At 45.2% G+C, this 24,401-nt stretch overlaps 1 protein-coding gene across 1 annotated transcript in view; it reads right to left on the bottom strand.

Moving 5' to 3' along the window:
• Positions 1 to 24,401, bottom strand: part of pkd1b (polycystic kidney disease 1b) — a 185,209-nt gene that overhangs the window by 122,417 nt on the left and 38,391 nt on the right. The window contains 3 exon segments of the mRNA XM_063030962.1: positions 5,388 to 5,670; positions 6,227 to 6,364; positions 23,782 to 23,931. Of these exon segments, the coding sequence (XP_062887032.1) occupies positions 5,388 to 5,670; positions 6,227 to 6,364; positions 23,782 to 23,931 (571 nt within the window).

The following is a 24,401-nucleotide window of genomic DNA, read 5'->3' as shown; positions in this document are numbered from 1 at the left end:
TAGCTGTGGCAAAACGGGTGAATCTTGCTAAGGTGAAGTCGACAATGAGGAGAGAGGAGATACACAGAGCTATTGTAGAGCACTATGTATCTAAAGGTGTGTTTCCCCAAGGTGAGCTGGGGGAGGTGTCTATTGAAAAACCTGCTGGAGACGCGGTACAGGTACAGCTTGAAAAACTGAGACTCGAGCACGAGTTCCGGGTACGGCAGTTAGAACACGAAGAGAAGCAGTTAGAAAGGCAGGAGAGAGAGGTAGAAAGGGAAGAGAGAGAGAGGGACAGACAGTTGGAGAGAGAGGAGAAACAGAGGGAAAGGGAATTTGAGCTGGAGAAGTTAAAGATAAGGGCCGAGCAGGGGCTCGTGCCGAACCAAGGTGGAGGGTTCCGGGCGACCCAGGAGGTTAGGCTGGTTCCCCCATTTGACGATACCGATGTGGATCGGTACTTTCTCCACTTCGAAAAAGTAGCTATAAGTCAGGACTGGCCGAGGGATAAGTGGGTTGTCTTACTTCAGAGTGTACTGAAAGGGAAAGCCCAACAAGCTTACTCCGCTTTATCCGCGGAAGATGCCCAGAAGTATGAGGTGGTGAAGGAGGCCATCCTCAGGATTTATGAGTTGGTCCCGGAGGCATACCGGCAGAGGTTCCGGAATGCGAGGAAGCGGTGGGACCGCACGTATTTGGAGTTTGCTCGTGAGATGCAAACATATTGTGAGCGTTGGTGCGCCTCGAAAGGGGTAGAGGGGGATTATGACAGACTGCTGCAACTGATTCTGATTGAGCAGTTTAAAGGTTGTGTCCCTGAGGGTATGAGACCCTACCTCGATGAGAAAGAGGCAGCCACGTTAGCCGCAACTGCTAAGTTAGCGGATGAGTATGCGTTGACGCATAAAATGAAGGTTGCCCCGAGTAAAGGCTACCAGAAGGGTAGTCAGGACGGCGGGGAGAGTCCACCGGAAAAGTCAGAAAGTAAGCCGGGGACTAGTGAAAAGGATAAGGTAGACCGGGAGCAGTCTGGTAGGAAGTCTCCTGGGGTCGTCTGTTATAATTGTGGGAAAGTCGGACACTTTGCGTCCAGGTGCTTTGCCCCAAGAAAGGAGACGGGGAAAGGAAAAGCGGAAATTTGGAATGGCTGTATTGAGCTGTTAAGCGAACCGCTAGGGAAGGACAGGTCTGAAAAAGTCCAGGAAGGGCGCGAGAGGTTTATCTCGGCCGGACTGGTGTCAGTGAAGGAGAGGTTAAAACCAGTTCCAGTGCGGATCTGGAGAGACACGGGAGCGTGTCAGTCACTAATACTGAAGAGTGTATTAGAGTTTAGCTCAGAGACCCAGACTGGGGAGGTAGAGGTCAAAGGTGTTGGGGAAGGGACAGAGTCGGTCCCTTTGCACCAGATACATTTACAGAGCAACCTGGTCTCTGGACGAGTCACGATCGGGGTGAGGTCCGAATTACCGATGAAAGACGTGGAAGTCTTGCTCGGTAATGACATCGCCGGAGGAATCGTGTTCCCAGTCGTGAGATTGACGGGTCAGCCTGCCAGCATGGAGGCCCCGCCCGCGATGGTGAATTTGGCTGAAACATTTCTGCCAACCTTGTATGAGACAGGGTGTAGTGAGATAAGAGGTAGTGAGGGAGCTGGGACGGACGTAGCAGTAGCCAGGAAAGAATTTGTGCAGACGCAGGAGCGAGACGAGGGGCTGATGGTTTTTGCCGAGACCGCTCTCTCTGACACAGCCTTGACAAGCTATTGTGCGGATGAGGAAGTGCTAAGGAAGAAAGGGAAATCAAGTACAGCATCCGCAGATGAGGAGTGGGGGGTGGTGCAAAAGAGTTATGGGGATGAGGTTTTTAACATGGCCCACGAGGTACCCCCCGGTGGACATTTTGCGGTGCTGGAGGAAACAGTTGGTGGAATCATGAAAGAGATTTACCGGCTGCCCAGGGGGAAAAATGTTATTGATCATGACCGACGCGAACTGAGACGGTCACCGGTTTTTGATATGCTAACAAACCTGGTCGGTGTTAGCGTGGAAATCAATGAAGCTAGGGGCCCCCTGCTAAGAGGAAAAAACCATTTTGAAAAGATTAGGATGGGATCGGTCAGATGGGAGAAGGCTATTGTTTTGGCCAGGTCTACTGATAAGGTCTCTCCCTTAATCCCCGAAGGAGTAATTAAACGACTCGCACCCATGTGTTTGATTGTCCCGAGGAAATGCAAAGAACTGGGACGTTGGGTTATGTCTGTTACAATAGGGCAGCCAAGTAAACAACACCCATATTTTTCGAGTAATTCAGTGACTAAAGGGCTGATGAACACAGAGGTGTGTATTGGCAATTTAACACGGCTGTCTGAAGCCAGTTTGATAGTGAACCTTGAAAAAAATGAATTCGGCCACACGAGAGTCACTTACCTGGGAATTGTGGTGACACAGGGGCAGCTGGCAGTGATGCAAGCTACAGTGCAGGCTATCGCTGACCTCCCAACCCCGACAGACAAGAGGGCCCTCAGAAGGCTTTTGGAGATGGTGGGGTACTGCAGGAAGTTTTGCAATAACTCTGCGGTCAATACCCGTCCCCCTCCTACTAAGCCCTTGCGAGAGAAAACTGAGTCGGAATGGGACGACCCTTGTTATTGTGGTCCGGGACAAAACCAAATGAGAGGTTACATTGGTCGCAATTCATCAGTGTTTTTGGCCACTATGAAGTTTGCTGAGTTGGAGCCTGGTCTAAGGGATTATTAATAACACGTGTAAAAGGAACAGAAAATGTGATGACTGTCTGTCAAGGTGTTGACAGCTTCAAATTCTCTGTATTAGCTAAATAACTGTTAAAGATGTATATTGTGTATGTATCAGATAATGTAGTCATGTTTGTAATTTTTACCTCCCGGTAAAAATCCTTAAAGGGGGGAAGTGTTACGAGAATACACATAGAATTAAGATGTTTGTTGGCCTGGGCTAGCATCAGTGGCATCAGCAGTTGGTCTGCCACCTGCCCTCAGGGGAAGGAGAGATAAGGAACAATGGAGCAGCGTCTGGAGATGTGTAATGAAGGGATGTGGGAGGAAGAGCTGTCTGGAGCGGCTCCCCCCTTTGAACCCTGAACTGTTTGAAGTGATGGACAGGCGATACCCCAGCAGGGGGATAAAAAGGGACAGGTTCGCTAAGACAGACACACACGCCACCCGAGGTAACGAGACCCTGGAAGCGGTGCGCCTCTCACGAGTGGTGAGAAGAACCGGACAACGCACAGGGTGGAAAGGTACGATCAGCGGGAACCCGGTGTGTGTCCGCCCTTGCCTGGGTGCCGGGTTCACTGCAGAGGATCGACCGCATCTGGAGGAGGGGTCACAGTCGGTGACCTCAGGTGACATCACCAAGGACCCGCCCAAAAAGCTGTTTGTGAGCCATCTCGCTGGTCTGTGAGCCATCCTGCTGGTCTGTGAGTGAAGCCGTGTCTGAATGATGAGTTGTTCCTATTCTATCTCTCTCTTCCCCCACATTGTCCACCGCCATGGCAACGATTACTGCGAACTGAACTACTAAACTGGACTGAACTTTGAGTCATTTTGAAATTGGTCATTTACCCCTAGACAACGATAGAGCTTGATTGATGCTGTTATCTTAATTCTGTGCACATGTGTGGTTATCATTGTTGAATTGTTGCATTTATTATCCTTTCGATTACTGTGTTGCTTGTTTCTTTAATAAAACTTTCTTAGTTCTAGTACTCCAGACTCCAACTGAGTGATCCATTTCTGCTGGTTTGGCAACCCAGTTACGGGGTACGTAACAGAGCATTGTGATACACTGGTAACTACCCAGGTTCATTCCTGACCACAGTCGCTGTCTGTGTGTAGTCTATACAGGGAGCATTGTGAGACACTGGTAACTACCCAGGTGCATTCCTGACCACAGTCGCTGTCTGTGTGTAGTCTATACAGGGAGCATTGTGATACACTGGTAACTACCCAGGTGCATTCCTGACCACAGTCGCTGTCTGTGTGTAGTCTATACAGGGAGCATTGTGATACACTGGTAACTACCCAGGTGCATTCCTGACCACAGTCGCTGTCTGTGTGTAGTCTCTACAGGGAGCATTGTGAGACACTAGTAACTACCCAGGTGCATTCCTGACCACAGTCGCTGTCTATGTGTAGTCTCTACAGGGAGCATTGTGAGACACTAGTAACTACCCAGGTTCATTCCTGACCACAGTCGCTGCCTGTGTGTAGTCTATACAGGAATGCACTGTGATACACTGGTAACTACCCAGGTGCATTCCTGACCACAGTCGCTGTCTATGTGTAGTCTCTACAAGGAGCATTGTGATACACTGGTAACTATCCAGGTGCATTCCTGACGACAGTCGCTGTCTGTGTGTAGTCTATACAGGGAGCATTGTGATACACTGGTAACTACCCAGGTGCATTCCTGACCACAGTCGCTGTCTGTTTGTAGTCTAGACAGGGAGCATTGTGAGACACTGGTAATTACACAGTAACCATGGGCTGGTTTCTACACAGCTTCAGAGAGCCAACTCCATTGCTGACTGTGTGCAGTCTGTACATTCTCTCCATGGCTTTGGAAGTTTCACTAGAAGCTCCACCCATGCCCCAAAGATGCTCTAGCAGGTTAATCAGCCAAATGAAAATATACTTTGGCAAAAAGAACCAAAGGGGAGTTACTGGGCACATGTGGAGAGAATAAATAAGCTACCATGAATTAGAAAGAAGGTAGTGTTACTGACGGGAACTCACATTGACTCAACGGCCAGATTCTGTGTTAATCTGATAATACAATAAGACTGGGCCAAACTTTGCCAAGTCTTTGTCACTTGGAACTTCCTTCTCAAGGTTGGTGAATTCAAGATGAAGATGTAACCAATTAAATATTAGAAACATCAATGCACTAAAGTTCCATAACAAAAAATCTTTCTCAGCTAAAGCAGGTTAACATAATAAATTTTTGTGCAAAGAACACCTTTTAAATGGATGCTATAACAAGGTATTACTCAAGCATGTGACACCCCTCATGAGCTTAGCGGTAAGAGGAGTAAATACTGGTGGTAACAGGGGGTCAGGAATGTTTGAGCTTTTTAATCTCTGAGACCTGCTTTCAAATCCGTCTCAAAGCTAATGGACTCAAAACCCCATTTACTAGCTGCAATTATCTTTAGAGTTCCTGAAGATTGCCAATGACTATCTGGTACAAAACTGGTCTGATTGACAGAGGTAATGGCTAATAGTACAAGATGCCTGTGCTTGCAATGCAGAAATAATAACTAAAAACTTGCCTTAAACAAAATCATCGGGCGGGGGGGGGGCAGGTGTAGGTGGAAGGGAGGAGGTCAGAGCTGGTAGTAACAACCAAAAATAAGTCACTAGTTACCTGAGCAGTTAAAACTAAGAGGGGTCTCCAACAGATAGAGAGCTTGCTCTGGATGGATGGTACAGTGTCCCCCACTAGGAGGGTAGTTAGGGCTCAGAATGATGCTGGAAAAGCCTGAGGTTTCCTCTTCAAGGTCAGTTATGTTCAAGGTGAAAGTGTAGTTGACTCCATCTTGAAGGACCCCCTGTCGAATGACCAGGTTAGCATTCCAGTCTCCTGTGGAGGTGGTTTGGTTGTCTAAGATCAAAGGGTAGCCATCAGAATTTTGAACCGTCCACTTGTACTACAGGGAAAATGAAATATGAATAACACTCGTAAATGGGCTGCCCACAGAGAAAGATGCAGAATAGCTATCCCTTAGAGTAATTAAATTCTAATTCTTATGTGTTATCAATTATGGAGAATGAAATCAATGATGTGCAACTCTATAGAGCATTTCACAATCTCAACACATCCCAACAGTGCCTCACAGTCAATAAAATACTTTTAAAGTTAAGTTGTAATTTGGGAGATACAGCAGATAACTAGGGTCCAGTAGACCCCACAGCAGAGTAAATAATGAATACATTTAGTTTTAAAGTTGTCTCAGGAGTAGACATTGGCTGGGAACATTGGAGAGAGATCAGCAGCTCACCTTCATTATAATAGCCTGAGTTTCTTTCACACCTATCGGAGATCAGACCCTGAACATCTCGTCATCCCTGATGCACCACAATGGAATATCACCCTGGATTACCACATTTCTTTTAAAAGGCACAATGGACACATCTTCAAAGTGACAAAGACCTGTGGTGATAACCCCAAACAAGAAAGCAACACAAGGAGGTGGGAATGTTTACCAATAACTGGCTGCTGCAGTTGGCACACCTTCCAGCCAACGAGACGTGCATACTCCTGCTCACTCCATAGCTCCAGCGGACACGGCAGGAGATACACTCCAAAAGCACGCTCGGGATCTTTCCAGCTTGGACCAAAACCTGCATGTTAGAATGTCACAGTCAGCACAGACATATAGCGACTGACACACAGAGAGTCAGATACAGTACTACACAGATACAGCACCAGAAATAGACTCTGCAATCTTCCACACTGGGTGAGGCCAGACCAGCACTGACACATGACTGATCAACACCTGTGAGAGACACCGCAGTGACCAACACCAAGCACGGACTTACAGACATTGTTACATATGTTCAGTAATAGGCAGAGATTGAAGATTAAGCAACACAACACAAAATGCCGGAGGACCTCAGCGGGCCAGGCTGCATGTATGGAAAAGAGTAGAGTCAACATTGCAGGAGAAAACCTTTCAACAGGACTGGAGAAAAAGAGATGATAAGACAGTTAGAAGGTGGGGGGAGGGGACGGAGAAGTACAAGGTGCTTGGTCAAATGGGGGGGTGATGAAAAGAGCTGGAAAGTTGATAGGTGAAAGAGATATAGGGCTAGAGAAGGAGAGGACAGAAGGCCATTGAAGAAAGAAAAGGGGGAGGAGCACCAGAGGGAGGTGATGGGTAGGCAAGGAGATAGGGGAACATGGGATGGAGAATGGTGAAGGGGGAAGGGGGGGTCATTACTGGAAGTTTGAAAAATCGATGTTCATGCCATCAGGTTGGAGGCTACCCAAATGGAATGCAAGGTGTTGCTCCTCCAATCCAGGTGTGGCTTCATTGCAACAGTAGAGCAGACTATGGACTGACATGTCAGTATGTGAATGGGAATAGAGCTAAAATGAGTGGCCACTAGGCAATCCCGCTTTTTCTGATGGATGGAGAGTAGGTGCTGGTGAAGCAGTCTCCCAATCTATGTCAGATCTTACCGATATACAACAGGAGCACCAGACACAGTAGATGACTCCAACAGACCTTTAGTGAAGTGTCACCTCACCTGGAAGGACTGTTTGGAGCCCTGAATGTTGGCGAGGGAGGAGGTATAGGGCCAGGTGTAGCACTTGTTCCACTTGCAAGGTTAAGTGCCAAGAGGGAGATCAGTGGGGAGGGGCGAATGGACAAGAAGGTTGCATGGGGAATGATCCCTGCTGAAAGCAGAGAGGGAGGTGAGGGAAAGACATGTTTGGTGGTGGGATCCCATTGGAGAAGGCGGAAATTAAGGAGAATTATCTGCTGGACACTGAGGCTGGTGGGGTGGTAGGGGAGGACAAGAGGAAACCAATCCCTGGTGGGGTGGTGGGAGGACGGGGTGAGAGCAGATGTGCGCAAATTGGAAGAGACATGGTTGAGGGCAGCGTTGATGGAGGGAAGGAAGCCCCTTTCTTTGAAGGAGGACATCTCCTTCATTCTGGAATGAAAAGACTTATCGTGAGAGCAGATGTGGTGGAGACGGAGGAATTGAGAGAAGTAGATGGTGCTTTTGCAAGTGACAGAGTGGGAAGAGGTATAGTCCAGGTAGCTGTGAGAGTCAGTGGGCTTATAATAGATTTCAGTGAAGAAGCTGTCTCCAGAGACAAAGACAGAGAGATTGAGAAAGGGGAGAGAGGTGTCGGAAATGGACCAGGTAAATTTGAGGGCAGGGTGGAAGTTGGAGGCAAAATTGATGAAGTCAACAAGCTCCACATGAATGTAGGAAGCAGCACCAATGTAGCACAGGGAAAGTGGGGGAGTGACACCAGTGTAGGCTGTCACGTAACCCGTGACGGGTTAAAGAACCAGCAGAAACGGAAAACACTTCGGAGTCCAGTATTGCTATTAACTAATGGTATTTATTAGTAACTACGCAATACAGTAATATAAATGCAGATAAATCAAACAGGTTAGCAATGATTATATGTAAGTAAGTAAGTGTGGAAATATATGAAAACCAAGCTTCTTCAAGTCTAAGGGTAAATAGATAGTCTTACGATGATGAGTAAAGTTCAGTTCAGTTTGTGGTGTTGAGTTGAGTAGTGATGGAGAGAGAGAGGGAGAGATTTGAGTCTTCAGGTGAGCTGACGCCGTCGATCTTCCCATTGTCCTCCGAAATCCTTTAGGAGTCACCGACTGTGACCACAACAAAGGGGACCATTCTTCTGTGTGGAATTATCAACCCAGGCAAGGGTTGTACACATGAATAACTCCCCACTGGTCACACCCTTTTCACACTACAAGAGCCACTGATCGATCCGCCTGATCGATCCTCCAAAACCCCCCTTTTCTGTGGGCACAACAAAGCTAATTTCAGTGTCCAAAACCATGTGTCTGTAGGTCTATCATCTGACCTTCTATTTATCTCACCATGCTGAATACCAGCTGTCTCTCAAACAGCTCCTCCCTTCTCTCTCTGTAAGAATTTCCAAGCAGGCAGCATCCTTGTAGAAAATATAAACATGCTGTGAGCAGTCTTCGCCTCTCTCTCTCTCTCTTTTTGACAAGGTGTTTGTGTTGGGCACCTCTCTCACAGTTCATAGGGGTAAGTTAGGACCCCATCACAGTTCTAAGTAGCTGACAGACAGTCAGGTATAGCTGGGGCCCATGGCTACCGCTTTTGTTTGAAGGAATTGAAAGGAGCCAAAAGATTATTGAGAGTGAGGACAAATTCCACTCGGTGGAGAGTGGTGGTGGAGGGGAATTGTTTAGGTCTGGTGTCCAGAAAGAAATCAAGAGCTTTGAGGCCTTACTGGTGGGGTATGGAGGTGTATAGGGATTGGACATCCATGGTGAAAATAAGTTACCCAGGGCCAGGAACTTGAAATCATTGAAAAAGTTATGAGTGTGTGAAGTAGGAAGGAACTGAACTGGGGGGATAAAACAGTCGAGGTATGCAGATATGAGTCTGGTGGGGCAGGAACAAGCTGAAACAATGGGTCTACCTGGACAGGCAGGCTTGTGAATCTTGGGTAGGAGGTAGAAATGGTAGTTGCAGGGTGAAAGAACTATGAGGTTGGTGGTGGTGGATGGGAGATCCACAAAGGTTGGTCATGGTGTGGGAGACAATGGCCTGGTGCTCCTAGTGGGGTCTTGTTTGAGGGGTTAGTAAGATGAAGTGTCTGAGAGTTGTCGCCTGGCCTTAGCAAGGTAGAGATCAGTCTGCCAGTCTACCACAGCCCCTCCCATTTACCTGCGGGTTTGTTGGTGAGGTTAGGATTAGTGTGGAGGGAGTGGAGAGCACAGCGTTTGGAAGGAGTGAGGATGGAACTGGAAAGAGGAGTGATGAAGTTGAGACGTTTGATGTCCTGTTGGTAGTTGGCAATGAAAAGGTCCACAGCAGGCAGAAGACCAGGGTGGGGTGTTCAGGAAGAGGGGGAGGGTTGAAGACGGGAGAAGAGGTCATTGGTGCAGAGTGAAGAGTCCTTGCCAAAGGAGTAGGAGGCAGTGGAAGAAGAACTCAGTGTCGTAGTAGGCACAGAATTCACTGTGGTGTAGGCACAGTGAGACAAAGGTGAGGCCCTTACTGAGGACAGGATGTTCTGCCTCAGAGAGGGGAAGGTCGGAGGGGACGGTGAAGACCTGGCACAGATGAGAGCTGAGATCAGATGGGGGAAGGGGGTTGGTAGTGTCTGAGAAGAGGGGAGAGTTAGGGTGTTCAGCAATAGTGGGGTGAGAGGAAGGAGGTGTCTCTGAGGGCCCAAGAGCTGGCGGTGGGACCTGAGAGAGACGGTTGTGATGAGGCCACACTCAAGTTGGAGGTGCAACATCTTGTATTCTGTCTGAGTAGCCTCCAACCTGATGACAAGAACATCAATTTCTTGAACTTCCGGTAATGGCCACCCTCTTCACCATTCCCCATCCTCTTTGCCTGCCCATCACTTTCCTTTGGTGTTCCACCCCCTTTGCTTTCTTCCATGGCTTCTGTCCTCTCCTATTAGATTCCCCCTTCTCCAACTCTTCATCTCTTTTCACCAATCAACTTCCCAGCTCTTTACTTCACCTCTCCCCCTCCTGGTTTCACCTAGCACCTTGCGTTTCTCCCTCCCCTCCACCTTCTAACTCTGACTGCTCATCTTTTATTCTCCAGTCCTGCTGAAGGGTCTCAGCCCGAAATGTCAACTGTACTCTTTTCCATAGATGCTGCCTGGCCTGCTGAGTTCACACATTGTGTGTGTGTTGCTTGGATTTCTTGTTTATGAGAGGATTGAAGATTAGTTTTATTTGTCACATGTACATCGAAACAGAGTGAAATGTGTTGTGTCAATTCAAATCAGTGTGGATTACGCCACCTCCTGACCAACACTAGAAACACACTTGTCCAACACCAAGGGCTGAATCAAGGCTGCTACTTTAATATTTTACATACCAATTACAACATCAGCATTGACCCCCTCTTCTGTGAAGCAAACTCAGAACCCTACACACTACCCCACAAGTAGGTTATTATTTCCATATCAGTCCCAACTCTCTTAGTCATTTTGTTGTGATTTCTGTCAGAGGCACCGAGTTGTATAGCACAGAAATGGGCCCTTTGGCTCATCACATCCATGCTAAACCTTTTGCTCAGCTACACTACTCCCAATTGCCTGTATTAGCATGGGAGCCTAATGATTTCCCTATTTAAGGATCTACCCAATGGCCTCCTGGACATGGTGATTGTATCTGCATCGACTGTCTCCTCTGGCAGCTTGTTACTCTCACTGCACAGCTGATTTTCAGATCGCAGACCTGTGATCAGTTGTGGCCTGAAGGGATTCCTACTGAGTTCTTTATCATACATATTCATGGTATGAATGAGAATGTAGGTGGTATGATTGCAGAGTCTGCATTAGGCTCCATAAGTGGTGGTATAATAATGGACAGTGAGGAAGGTTATTTAAAGCTGCAATAGGATCTCCAGATCAACTGGGCAAGTGGGTAAGAAATGGCAGATGGAATTTAACTCAGACAAGGTAAACTGATACATTTTGGGAAGTTAAACTTGGACTCACACAGTGAATGGCAGGACCTTGGAAAGTGTGGGTGATCAGAGAGACCTTGGGATACCAGAACAAAGCTCCCTGAATCCTCTTAAATTATGCCCTGACTATGAAGATGAGCATTTACCACCCCATGACCTGTGTCAGTACTTTCAGGAAACTATTGATATAGACCCCCACAGACCCTCTAATCATGAACCTCCCTTAGCCCCTACCGTTTACTGTATATGTCCTTCCCTATTTGACTTCCCAACAAACAATACCTTGCACTTGTTGGGATTAAATTCCATTTGCCAGCACTCTGCCCAACTTTCTAACAGATCTAAATCCTGCTATAGCCTTAGACAACCTTTCTTACTATACACAACATTAACCAGTTTTTTTGTATCATCTGAAAACTTTCTAATCATACCTCCTGAATTCATATCCAAATTATTAGCATAAATCAGTAACAGCTGGCATCCCATCATCAATCCCTATTGGTACACAATTAGTCGCACACAGCCAGTCAGTAAAACACCACTGCTCTGAGCCTCCTATCGCCACTCCAACTTTGGATCCAATAGACAGCTTATATTGGATTATGTGTTGCTTCATTGTCTTGACCAGCTTATCATGGGGGACCTCATCAGATGCCTTACTGAAACCATATAGGCAACATCTACCACCCTGTCTTCATCAATCTCCTTTCTTTAACTCCTCAAAAGCACATTTATGTCAGTGAGCAGGATTTTGCACCACAGAGCCTTGCTGATGATCCCTAATCAACCCCTGCCTTTCTAAATGTATATAGATCCTGTCTCTCAATAATTGCTCTACCACTGACATGCTTACCCTTTGGAGTTACCTAGCTTATCCCTGTTACCTTTCCTAAATAACAGAACGATATTAGCCTCCCTCCTTCTGGCACCTCACCTGTAGCTAATGAAGATTAAAAAAATCTCTATCAGGGTCTTAGTGATCCTCTCCTTTGTTTCCCATAGCATTCTGGTAGTCTGCAACCAGAGATTTACCTGCCAGTGTGTATTCCAAGACGTCTAACATCAAACAATGTTCCAGCCAATCAACAAATCCCTCCCTGAACTCACTAACATCCACATCCTTCCCTTTGGTGAATATAAGTGAGAACTTAGACCCATTACAATTTGCCTATCGCCACAATAGGTCAATGGCAGACACAAAGACACAATCTCAACGGCTCTTCACACGACCTTAGACCACCTGGACAACACAAACATCTATCTCAAGATGCTTTTAATCGACAATAGCTTGGCATTTAATACCATCATTCCCACAATCCTGATTGAGAAGCTACAGAACCTGGGCCTCTGTACATCCTTCTGCAAATGGATCATCAACTTCCTAACCAGAAGACCACAATCTGGTGCTCTACTCTCTATATACCCATGACTGTGTGGCTAAGCATAGCTCAAAGACCATCTATAAATTTGCTGACAATACAACCATAGTTGGTAGAATATCAGGTGGTGATGAAAGTGTGTACAAGAGTGAGATGTGCCAACCAGTGGAATTGTGCCACAGCAACAATCTGGCACTCAACGTCAGTAAAACGAAAGAGCTGATTGGAGCAACGAAGGATGAGAGGTGACCTGATAGGTGTATAAGAACTTCCAGAAGGGTAAGATGAAGGAACACATACCAATCCTCATAGAGGGATCAGAAGTAGAGAGAATGAGCAGTTTCAAGTTCCTGGATGTCAAGATCTCTGAAGATCTAACCTGGTCCCAAAATATCGATGTAGTTATAGAGAAGGCAAGACAGTGACTATACTTCATTAGGAGTTTGAAGCGATCTGGCATGTCAACAAATACACTCAGAAACTTCTATAGATGTACTGTGTAGAGCATTCTGACAGGCTGCATCACTGCCTGGTATGGAGGAGGGCCAATGCACAAGATTGAAAGAAGCTGCAGAGGGTTGTAAATTTAGTCAGCTCCATCCTGGGTACTAGCCCACAAATCAGAGGATCAGAGGGATCTGGGGGTCCAAGTCCATAGGACACTCAGAGCAACTGTGCAGGTTGACGCTGTGGTTAAGAAGGCATTCGGTGTATTGGCTTTCATCAATCATGGAATTGAATTTAGGAGCCGAGAGGTAATGTTGCAGCTATATAGGACCCTGCTCAGACCCCAGTGCTGTTCTCAGTTCTGGTCGCCTCACTACAGGAAGGATGTGGAAACCATAGAATGGGTGCAGAGGAGATTTACAAGGATGTTGCCTGGATTGGGGAGCATGCCTTGTGAGAACAGGTTGAATGAACTCGGCCTTTTCTCCTTGGAGCAACGGAGGATGAGAGGTGATCTGATTGAGGTGTATAAGATGATGAGAGGCATTGATTGTGTGGATAGTCAGAGGCTTCTTCCCAGGGCTGAAATGGCTGCCACAAGAGGGCACAGGTTTAAAGTGCTTGTGAGTAGGTACAGAGGAGATGTCAGGGGTAAGTCTTTTTTACGCAGAGAGTGGTGAGTGCGTGGAATGGGCTGCCGGCAATGGTGGTGGAGGGGGATACGATAGGGTCTTTTAAGAGACTTTTGGATAGGTACATAGAGCTTAGAAAAATAAAGGGCTATGGGTAAGCCTAGTAATTTCTAAGGTAGGAACATACTCGGCACAACTTTGTGGGCTGAAGGGCCTGTATTGTGCTGTAGGTTTTCTATGTTTCTAACTACCCAAGACATCTTCAAGGAGCAGTGTCTCAGAAAGGCAGTGTCTATTATTAAGGACCTCCAGCACCCGGGGCAAGCCCTTTCCTCACTTTTACCATCAGGTAGGAGGTACAGAAGCCTGAAGGCACACACTCAGCGATTCAGGAACAGCTTCTTCCCCTCTGCCATCCGATTCCTAAATGGACATTTTACCTTTGGACACTACCTCACTTTTTAAAAATATATATTATTTCTGTTTTTGTATGATTTTTAATCTATTCGATATATGTGTACTAGAATTGATCTACTTATTTATTTATTATTATTATTACATTTTTTTCTTCTATATTATGTATTGTATTGAACTGCTGCTGCTAATTTAACAAATTTTACGTCACAAGCCGGTGATAATAAACCTGATTCTGAAATATTCATTTAGATCCTCACCTATTTTTCCTGGTTCCACACATTGATTACCCCTTTGGTCCCTAAGGAGAATCATTCTTTCCCTAGTTACCCTTTTCTTCCCTAATTTTACCCACTAAGGCCTTTTCATGATCTACTTTTGCCCTAATAATATTTGTAGATGCCTCTAATCAAAGCTTCAGTAACCTTTGTTACCTAAGGTTCACTCATTTTGCCATCTTTGCCTTTCACCTTTATCAGAACACATTGGTCCTGAACTCTTGCTCAATCCCTTTTAAACAATTCCTACATATCAGAAATTGTTTTACCTGTAAGCACCTGCACCCAATTTGGTATTATTGTTGATTATCATTGTCTCTTTTCACACCTTGTGGCACACCGGGCAGCATTTTTGCTGTTTCCGTAGCATTTGACAGTTTTTAGACAAGGCCAAGATGCTAGCTTGACGCACAACCCAGCACGGGTGGAAAGCATGCAAGGAGCCGGCTGGATTCAAACTCCGGACCATTGACCTCAAAGTCTGGTGCTGATGCCACTACACCACCGGCTGACAATCTGGCATTAGTTTTGGCCAATTATTATCATACACAATGAGATACAGTGAAAAATCTTTGTTTTGTGTGCATGCTGGCTCCTTGTACGCTGAAAGGTGAACTTCTAATCCCCAATATACCCCATTATGGCCTTTGCAATTTATTTGGTTACCTCTACTGCACTTCCTCTGCAACTGCAACATTATATTCTGCATTCAGCTATTCTTCTTACTACCTCTATGTAATTATGTATGGCATGATCTGTCTTACTTTTGTCAGGTCTTCTCTCACGCTGTCAAAATAAACCATCCCATAATTTAGGACTTTGACTTGAGGACCAGCTTTATCCCTTTCTATAACCAAATTGAACCTTACAGAATTATGGTCATTCTTTCCAAAATATTCCCAAACTGGATCTCGTGCTTTCCTGGCGGATATGACAAATAACTTCTTCTCAGCCAGGTATAGGTGCCGATTTTGACTGATGTTTCGATCACAAACTCTGCCGTCCTCATCGGGGATGATGCCCAGGCGTGTCTAGTCAGGTGCTCTTGATATCCTTATTGTTCATCCCCCTGACTGGTTAGTCTGCATCCATTCAGGTTTCCATTGTCCCACTTTGTTTACAATCAAATTCCAGTTCTTACTTAGAACAAGACCTTCGTCTTTGTTAAAATTCTTTTCCTCTAGTTTTATTTCAATGGCTTCCTTTACCAGGCCGTTCCAAAAGTCAAAAGCACACTGGTTTTGTACCGAAGTCAATCCTATGACCATTGCGAACGCAATGTTCTGCTACCGCCAATTTCTAAGGGTAACCCAAATGGATACAACTCCTGTGACCCTTGATGTGGGTTTGCACTGTGTGTCCCGTCTGGCTGATATATGCTTGTATTTAAATGGAATTCGATTGTAATTGGAATTCAGCGGATGAGGACTAACCAATCAGAAAGGATGGACAACAGGGGTATATATACCACCGAACTAGACATGCCCAGGCATCACCCCTGATGAAGATGGCAGAGTTTGTCATCAAAACGTCGGTTAGAATCGTCCCTGTACCCGGCTGGAAGCCCAAGAAGAGTTTATTCCCAGTCTCATTTCCAAAGTTAAAGTTAAATACAACAATTTTTCTGGTGGGGTTGTATAATACAAAAACTATCAAAGCTTGCAGCGGGATCTGGAGCAGGTAGTGAAAGGGGCCGAAAAATGGCAGGTGGAATTTAATGCAGCCAAGTGTGAGGTATTGCATTTTGGGAGGGCAAACCAGGGTAGGATTTACATGGTGGGCCATAGGGCACTGAGGAGTGCAATAGGACAGAGGGATCTGGAAATACAGATCCATAATTACATCACATTGAAAGGGTAGTAAAAAAAGATTGTCCTTCATAAATCATTGTATTGAGTACAGGAATTGAGATGTTATGTTGAAATTTTGTGAGATATACGTGAGGCCTAATTTGGAGTATTGCGTCCAGTTTTGGTCACTTACCTACCAGAATGATATCAATAAGATTGAAAGAGTGCAGGGAAAATTTACAAGGATGTTTCTAGGACTTTAGGACCTGAGTTAGAGGGAAAGGTTAAATAGGTTAGAACTTCATTCCCAAGGAAGTAGAAGATTGAAGCAAGATTTGATAGAGGTATACAAAATTAAAGGGTTATAGTTAGGGTAAGTGCAAGCAGACTTTTTTCCACTGAGGTTGGGTGAGACCACAACTAGAGGTCATAGGTTAAGGGTGAAAGGTGAAATATTTAAGGAGAACATAAGGGGGACCTCCTCCACTGAAGAGTGCGGAATGAGCTACCAGCACAAGAGGTGGATGCAGGTTCAATTTCAACATTTAAGAGAAATTTGGATAGGTACATGGATGGGAGGAGAGGGAGTGCTATAGTCCGGGTACAGGTTGATAGGACAAGGCAGATTAATGGTTTGGCATGGACTAGATATACAGAAGGGCCTATTTCTATGCTGTAGTGTTCTATGACTCGATGGCTTAACCCCAGCAAAGTGATTGCCCCCTATATGGCCTCATTGGGTGATCCCTCCAAAATATCCTTTCTACATACTTCATGATGTTTCCCAGTTCAGTAGTGTGACTCCTCCTCCTCCCTCTCATTGCCCTCTGTCACAGCTGAAAGTCCTATAGCATTGAGTATAGGAGTTGGGATGTAATGTTGAAATTGTACAAGGTATTGGTAAGACCAAATTTGGAGTATTGTGTACAGTTCTGGTCACCGAATTATAGGATAGATGTCAACAAAATTGAGAGAGTACAGAGAAGATTTACTAGAATGTTACCTGGGTTTCATCTCCTAAGTTACAGAGAAAGGTTGAACAAGTTGGGCCTTTATTCTTTGGAGTGTAAAAGGTTGAGGGGGGACTTGATAGAGGTATTTAAAATTATGAGGGGGATAGATAGAGTTGACATGGATAGGCTTTTTCCATTGAGAGTGGGGAAGATTCAAACAAGAGGACATGAGTTGAGAGTTAAAGGGCAAAAGTTTAGGGGTAACATGAGGGGGAACTTCTTTACTCAGAGTGGTAGCTGTGTGGAACGAGCTTCCAGTAGAAGTGGTTGGGGCAGGTTCGATGTTGTCGTTTAAAGTTAAATTGGATAGATATATGGACAGGAAGGGAATGGAGGGTTATGGGCTGAGTGCAGGTCGGTGGGACTAGGTGAGAGTAAGAGTTCAGCGCGGACTAGAAGGGCCAAGATGGCCTGTTTCTGTGCTGTAATTGTTATATGGTTATATGACAAAACATTAAGCTGCTTGATTGTCAGTCCTTTAGTTAGGAGGGACAGGACAGCAGATGCTGGAAATCTGAAGCAACACAAAAATGCTGGAGGAACTTCTATGGTTGCAATAATATTGTAATTTTATGCCAGTGGATGTTGCTAGTATTTTCGTGCCCTCAGTTTGCTTTCCACATCTCCCTTTGAACTTCTTTCTTGCTATTTCCATGCATCTCTTAGGTTCCTACAACATTAATTTGTGGACATCTGGCAAACTTCGCTTGCTTTTTAAGAAAAACTTTACAACTCTTTAAGAAGGAAGGGTGGCAGGAGAAAGGGTTATATAGGCCAGTTAGCATGACTTCAGTAGCTGGGAATGCATTGGAGTCCATTATTAAGGATAAGGTACTTGGAGGCACATGATATACTGTAATAGGCCAAAGTAAGCATGGTTTCCTTAAGGTAAAATCTTGCCATTACAAATCTATCGGAATTCTTTGAGGAAATAACAGACAGGATAGACAAAAGAAATTCAATGGATGTTGTATACTTGGATTTTCAGAATCCTTTGACAAGGTGCCGCACATGAGGTTGCTTAACAAGATAAGAATCCATGGTATTACAGGAAAGATATTAGCATGGATAGAAGATTGACTGACTGGCAGGAGGCAAAGAGTGGGAATAAAGGGGACCTTTTCTGGTTGGCTGCTGGTAACTAGTGGTGCTGCGCAGTGATCTGTGATGGGACCACGTCTTTTTACATTATATGTCAATGATTTGGATGACAGAATTGATGGCTTTGTGTCCTGGTTTGCAGATGATACGAAGATAGGTGAAGGGGCAGGTAGTGTTGAGGAAGCAAGGAGTCCACAAAAGGACTTGGACAGATTGGGAGAATAGGCAAGGAAGTGGCAGATGGAATATATCATGGGGAAGCGTATGGTTGTGCACTTTGGTAGAAGGAATAAAGGCTAGACTGTTTGCAAAAAATCAAAAATCAGAGGTGCAAAAGGACTGGTTGCCCTTGTGCAGGATTCCCTACAGCATTACTTGCAGGTTGAGTTGGTAGTAAGGAAGCTAAATGCAATGTTACCATTCATTTCGAGAAGACTAAAATATAAGAGCAAGGATGAAATGGTGAGGCTTTAATATGGCATTGGTCAAACCATCCTTGGAGGATTGTGAGCAGCTTTGGTCTCCTTATCCAGGGGTCCCCAACCTTTTTTGCACTGCGGACTGGTTTAATATTGACAATATTCTTGCGGACCGGCCGACCGGGGGTGGGGGAGGGGGCGGGTAGGGTTGCCAACGAACAAGAGTAGCAGTCAAATGCGTTGTTTACACAGACTACAATGACCATGAGGCCTTGAGCGGGCACCCGATGCGCATGCGCGTCGTGACCTGCTCATTTCCCTCCACCCCCTAAGTAAATCCTTTTTGGCGATTCTGTTCGTGGGGGTGGGTGTTAATCACTACCGGAATAAGTGATAAGTGGGTAATACACTCAGTTTTGTTTCTAAAAGGGTTTATCTAACGAATTTAATATTAAACACACAGCGCATATTTTCCTCGCATGAATATAATGATAAGTCAATTATCAGGGGAGCTTGAAGTAAGTATTGAACAAACTTCCAGTAGAAGTGGCAGAAGCAGATTCGCTATAATCATTTAAAGAAAAATTGGATAGGTATATGGACAAGAAAGGAATGGAGGGTTATGGGCTGAGTGCAGGTCGGTGGGACGAGGTGAGAGTAGCGTTCGGCACGGACTAGAAGGGGCGAGATCGCCTGTTTCCCTGCTGTAATTGTTATATGGTTATATAGGTCAGTTATAAGTGATTACATTTTAAGTAATATTTGGATATTAAACAAACAGCACGTATTTTCCCCGTATGAACATATAAAATGATTGCAACACACCAATATCGCTGAATCAGTGGGAGCCCTGGGCTTGTTTTCCTGCAACAAGCCGGTCCCATCGAGGGGTGATGAGAGACAGCGATACTTGAAGGGGTTCCTTGTGCCCAGTCTATTCCGCAATTTAGTTTTCGTTGCATTCATTGCAGAAAACTCCGCTTCGCAGCAAAATGTTGGAAATGAAAGCAACGATTTCAGTGTTTTCGTGGCTATCTCAGGATGCCGGCAGAGATGTTATATCAAACATGCTTTTCAGTCCGCCGTCATTTGCAAGCTCGCAGAGTTGATCTCCTTCCCACGCTGACCTGGATGACGCGCGAGTCATGACCTCGCATGCGTAATGGCTGATCAGTGCTCGTGACAGAGAATGAGGAAAGGTGCAGGGGACCAAATCATATCGCTTCCTCGCGGCCCGGTGGTTGGGGACCGCTGTGCTTATCTGAGAAAAGATGTGCTGACAGTAGGAGGAGGTTCACAAGATTGATTCCGGGGATGGAAGGGTTAATATATGAGCAGTATTTGATAGCTTTGGGCCTGTACACATGCTGGAGTTTAGAAGAATGGGCGGGGGGGGGGCTTTCAATGCTTTCAATGAAACATATCAAAAAATGAAAGGCTTAGAATGGATGTGGAGAGAAGTTTCCTATAGTGGGTGAGTCTAGACCAGAGGGCACGGCCTCAGATTAAAGGAACATACAATTAGAACAGAGATGGAGGAATTTCTTTAGCCAGAGGGTGGTGAATCTGTGGAGTTCTTCGCCATTCTTTGCTATAGAAGCAAGTCATTGAGTATATTTAAAGTGGAGGTTGATAAGTTCTTGTCAGGGCATCAAAGGTTACAAGGAGAAGGCAGGAGAATGGGGTTGAGAGTGATAACAAATCAGCCGTGATGGAATGATGGAGGAGACTCGATTGGCCAAATTCTGCCCCTGTGTCTTATGGTCTTATGGCCTTTCCCGAATCTTTCTTATTAGAGGGACTTGGGTGTGGCAGATCCATCCTTTCTCATTTTAGGAACCTCCTTCTTGAATACCTCCCTCTTGTCCAAGACTGATTCACTCTCAGATATCTGGTCCCCATAAACTTTGGCTAAATTAATTCCCTGTTGAGTAAAATTGGACTACTCTGAATTTAGAACTTTCCTTCCCATTTCATATGCCCTTACCCACAATTATTGAAACTAACTGAATTATGAGGTTATCACAAAATCCCAGCTCATGTTGTTCCATTGTTTAAAAGGGATCTAAGAGTAAACCTAGCAATTATCGGCCTGTGAGTTTGACGTCAGTGGTGGGTAAATTGATGGAAAGTATTCTTAGAGATGTTATATATAAGTATCTGGATAGACAGGGTCTGATTAGGAACAGTCAACATGGATTTGTGCGTGGAAAGTCATGTTTGACAAATCTTTTTGAATTTTTTGAAGAGGTTACTAGGAAAGTTGACGAGGGTAAAGCGGTGGATGTTGTCTATATGGACTTCGGCAAGGCCTTTGACAAGGTTCCACGTGGAAGGTTAGTTAGGAAGGTTCAATTGTTAGGTATTAATATTGAAGTAGTAAAATGGATTCAGCAGTGGCTGGATGGGAGACGCCAGAGAGTAGTGGTGGATAACCGTTTGTCAGGTTGGAGGACGGTGTCTAGTGGTGTGCCTCAGGGATCTGTACTGGGTCCAACGTTATTTGTCATATACATTAATGATCTGGATGATGGGGTGGTAAACTGGATTAGTAAGTATGCAGATAATACTAAGACAGGTGGAGTTGTGGATAATGAAGTAGGTTTTCAAAGCTTGCAGAGAGATTTAGGCCAGTTAGGAGAGTGGGCTGAAAGATGGCAGATGGAGTTTAATGCTGATAAATATGAGGTGCTACATTTTGGTAGGACTAATCAAAATAGGACATACATGGTAAATGGTAGAGCATTGAAGAATGCTGTAGAACAGAGGGATCTAGGAATAATGGTGCATAGTTCCCTGAAGGTGGAATCTCATGTGGATAGGGTGGTGAAGAAAGCTTTTGGTATGCTGGCCTTTATAAATCAGAGCATTGAGTATAGGAGTTGGGATGTAATGTTAAAATTGTACAAGGCATTGGTAAGGCCAAATTTGGAGTATTGTGTACAGTTCTGGTCACCGAATTATAGGAAAGATGTCAACAAAATAGAGAGAGTACGGAGAAGATTTACTAGAATGTTACCTGGGTTTCATCTCCTAAATTACAGAGAAAGGTTGAACAAGTTGGGTCTTTATTCTTTGGAGCATAGAAGGTTGAGGGGGACTTGATAGAGGTATTTAAAATTATGAAGGGGATAGATAGATTTGACATGGATAGGCTTTTTCCTTTGAGAGTGGGAGAGATTCAATCAAGAGGACATGAGTTGAGAGTTAAAGGGCAAAAGTTTAGGGGTAACATGAGAGGGGACTTCTTTACTTAGAGAGTGGTAGCTGTGTGGAACGAGCTTCCAGCAGAAGTGGTTGAGGCAGGTTCAATATTGTCATTTAAAGTTAAATTGGATAATTGGACTTCAACTACTGCAAAGTCTTGTCATCTTCAGAAGTTTTCTGATGACTCTGCCATAGCTGGATGCATCAGCAAGGGCTACGGTAGGAAACTTTGTCACATGGTGTGAGCAAAATTATCTGCAGCTTAATGTGAAAAAGACTAAGAAGCTGGTGGTAGACCTGAGGAGAGCTAAGGCACCGGTGACCCCTGTTTCCATCCAGGGGGTCAGGGTGGACATGGTGCAGGATTACAAATACCTGGGGATACGAATTGACAATAAACTGGACTGGTCAAAGAACACTGAGGCTGTCTACAAGGAGGGTCAGAGGCGTCTCTATTTCCTGAGGAGACTGAGGTCCTTTAACATCTGCCGGACGATGCTGAGGATGTTCTACGACTCTGTGGTGGCCAGTGCTATCATGTTTGCTGTTGTGTGCTGGGGCAGCAGGCTGAGGGTAGCAGACACCAACAGAATCAACAAACTCATTCGTAAGGCCAGTGATGTTGTGGGGATGGAACTGGACTATCTCACGGTGGTGTCTGAAAAGAGGATGCTGTCCAAGTTGCATGCCATCTTGGACAATGTCTCCCATCCACTACATAATGTACTGGGTGGGCACAGGAGTACATTCAGCTGGAGACTCATTCCACTGAGATGCAACACAGAGCGTCACAGGAAGTCATTCCTGCCTGTGGCCATCAAACTTTACAACTCCTCCCTTGGAGGGTCAGACACCCTGAGCCAATAGGCTGGTCCTGGACTTATTTCCTGGCATAATTTACATATTACTATTTAACTATTTATGGTTTTATTACTATTTATTATTTATGGAGCAACTGTAACGAAAATCCAATTTCCCCAGGATCAATAAAGTATGACTATGACTACTATATATGGACAGGAAAGGGATGGAGGATTATGGGCTGAGTGCAGGTTGGTGGGACTAGGTGAGAGTAAGCATTCGACACAGACTAGAAGGGCCAAGATGGCCTATTTCTGTGCTGTAATTGTTATATGGTTATATGATACTCCATCCACATGCCCAGCCTTTTTTTAAAATCACAAACTAAATCCATAACTGCAGCCACTTGCCTCACTGCAATTGCTTTATTTTGCCTAACAGAGTTGGCCTGAATGCAATTTAGGAATCCCCCTTCTTCCGCAGTCTTTGCACCAATTGTATCCAGGTTGATACTTGAGGGCTTAACATCTTCCTCTATTCCCATGTAGGTTTTGTGTGCAAGGATGTTTGAACTGCCAAAGGAACTGCTGATTCTACTTTTCCTGATGGTTTCCAGAATCTGCTGCTGATTGTCATCTATTACACTGCTGTCATTTCACAGACATTCCTACGCAAATGCGCATGCATGCACACAATACACGCGCACGCATGCACACAATACACGCGCACAGAGTTGCACCCGTACACACGCATACACAGCACAAGCCTGCACTGGCACTGCCCCTCTCCAGCCAAACTATTTAACTCATTGTATCCAACAGCTGATACAATATATTCTGAGAACAAAAGCTGTGGTCTATCCTATTGCCATCCACACTGTGTTGCCTCTGGACTATCCTACAGTTCTCACCATATAATTGCAGGTACGCAAGGGCAGATGGGCAAATACAGGAATGTATTGGCAGGTATGTAAAGGCAGAAAAAGAATGTTGAAATGTGAACTTCCATTCTCATGTTATCCTTGTTCCTCAGTGCACCTGCAGTCTCCAAGTCCTTTCTGTACAGTAAGTCCAATATCAATCAGGACTCACCGTTTGAGTGGCGTGGACCTCCTCCCTGCCAGGCTTGCTGACGGTCAGTGTGAATGTGTACGTAGCACCCGGCACCAGTGTGTGCCCAGGGATGGTGACAACAGAACTGCAGCAACTGGCAGCAGGAATACAGAGAGAAGTGGACTGATCCTGGAGCAGAGAATAAAACGATAGTTATTCTTGAGTAACACAACAGCCGACACTTGGGTTTCACCTCTCTCTTTCGCTCCTACCACCTTCAGAGGTAATTGAATAGGCAAAAGTTTTACTCTCTCTGCTAGATTTTAGGTATGATATAAGATGGTCAGCATCTTACCCACAGCTTCACACCTTTCCATCTCTTGACTAAGATGGAGTTCTCATCAGATAGGTAGCAGGCAGTTTCACAGGTACCATTTGCCTATGTGATCTCTAGACTGACTTGATTTCCCCAAGGGGTCAGAGAAGAATTCTCGCAAACATTTTCTCCCATGTTGGCCCCGCTTTTCATTTCTCTTCTCACTCTACCTGATAATGGGAAATGGCCATGCTTGATTCGTAGGACATCGTGGCCCAATGCACATGCTGACCCATTCCTGGCCCTTTACTTTCCTGACGTTGATAATGAATTTCAAGTAACT

The sequence above is a fragment of the Mobula hypostoma genome, chromosome 22, assembly GCF_963921235.1.
Source record: "Mobula hypostoma chromosome 22, sMobHyp1.1, whole genome shotgun sequence".
Taxonomy (NCBI): domain Eukaryota; kingdom Metazoa; phylum Chordata; class Chondrichthyes; order Myliobatiformes; family Myliobatidae; genus Mobula; species Mobula hypostoma.
The sequence above is the reverse complement of the archived record's forward strand: the minus strand, read 5'-3'. Positions and strand labels throughout refer to the sequence as shown.